Raw genomic sequence first — 897 nt, 5'->3', positions numbered from 1 at the left:
TGCTATTTGAGGGCACAGGCTGAGTTGTTATTCCTACAACCAGCCCCATTTTGGGTCCCCGATTCTCATGGGGGCTCCGTCGAGCTCCGTCCTCCCTTGCAGCCCCTTTTATCTGTGTCAAAACCATCCAGGCATGCAAGGTTTTTTTTTATTTTCCTTCTGCTAAGCCCTTTCAAGCTGGTGACCTTCAAGGCTGTGTAAATATTCCAAGCCTTTCAAAAAAAAAAAAAAACCACCAAACCCACCACACCTCAATAAAAGGCCTTGAGGAGCCAGTGTCAGATTAAATAACACCCGCTTCAGAGGCCAAAACCGCTCCAGCCCCCACCCCAGCATTGCCTTCCTGACCTAAACTGCCCTTTTTTTTTTTTTTTTTAATTAAACATTGTCCTAAATAGCGATGACCTTTGGCTTGCGCACACCAAAAAAAACCTCTCACTTTTCTACCACTTTTTCATAGAAAACTCCGTGCCAAGGCGGCCGGCACAAGTTGGGGGGGGGGGAACCCACTTTTACACAAAATAAGTCTTTATTGAGGATCCTGCCAGGGATTTTGGCAACCTCACACTCCCCCGTGGCCCATGAGCTCGAGGGAAGGCCGGGTTTTGGCGGAGAAGCTGGGATTTCCCTTGGGAAGCGCCGGGCCTTGCCTGTCCCTTGTATTTTTGGCACCTGGCCATGCTGCTGCCCCCACGCCACAGTGGGGGGGGGGGCTCCAGTCTCATTTCACCTTGCCCCATCAGTCCTCCCGTCCTCCTCGCTGGTCCCTCCTTGCGGCCAAGGGTGTGGAGGATGAGTACCGCTACGAACCAACGCCGTCCATCACCCGGCCTTGGGGTGCATCCGCATCCTGCCCGCTACCCCCCTGATCATCAGCCGAGGCTGCAATGGGAGGGG

General features: G+C 53.4%; 1 protein-coding gene across 1 annotated transcript in view; it reads right to left on the bottom strand.

Moving 5' to 3' along the window:
* Positions 1–802: 802 nt before the first annotated feature.
* LOC104122946 (zinc finger protein 692) overlaps positions 803–897 on the bottom strand; it is a gene marked incomplete at its 5' end in the record, with an annotated part of 12,624 nt that continues 12,529 nt past the window's right edge. The window contains one exon of the mRNA XM_035890688.1: positions 803–882. Coding sequence (XP_035746581.1) covers positions 803–882 — 80 coding nt within the window. The remainder of the gene's footprint in view (positions 883–897) is intronic.

The sequence above is a fragment of the Egretta garzetta genome, unplaced genomic scaffold, assembly GCF_000687185.1.
Source record: "Egretta garzetta isolate BGI_Z169 unplaced genomic scaffold, ASM68718v1 scaffold1263, whole genome shotgun sequence".
Taxonomy (NCBI): Eukaryota; Metazoa; Chordata; class Aves; order Pelecaniformes; family Ardeidae; genus Egretta; species Egretta garzetta.
This window is presented reverse-complemented; position numbering and strand designations above follow the sequence as displayed.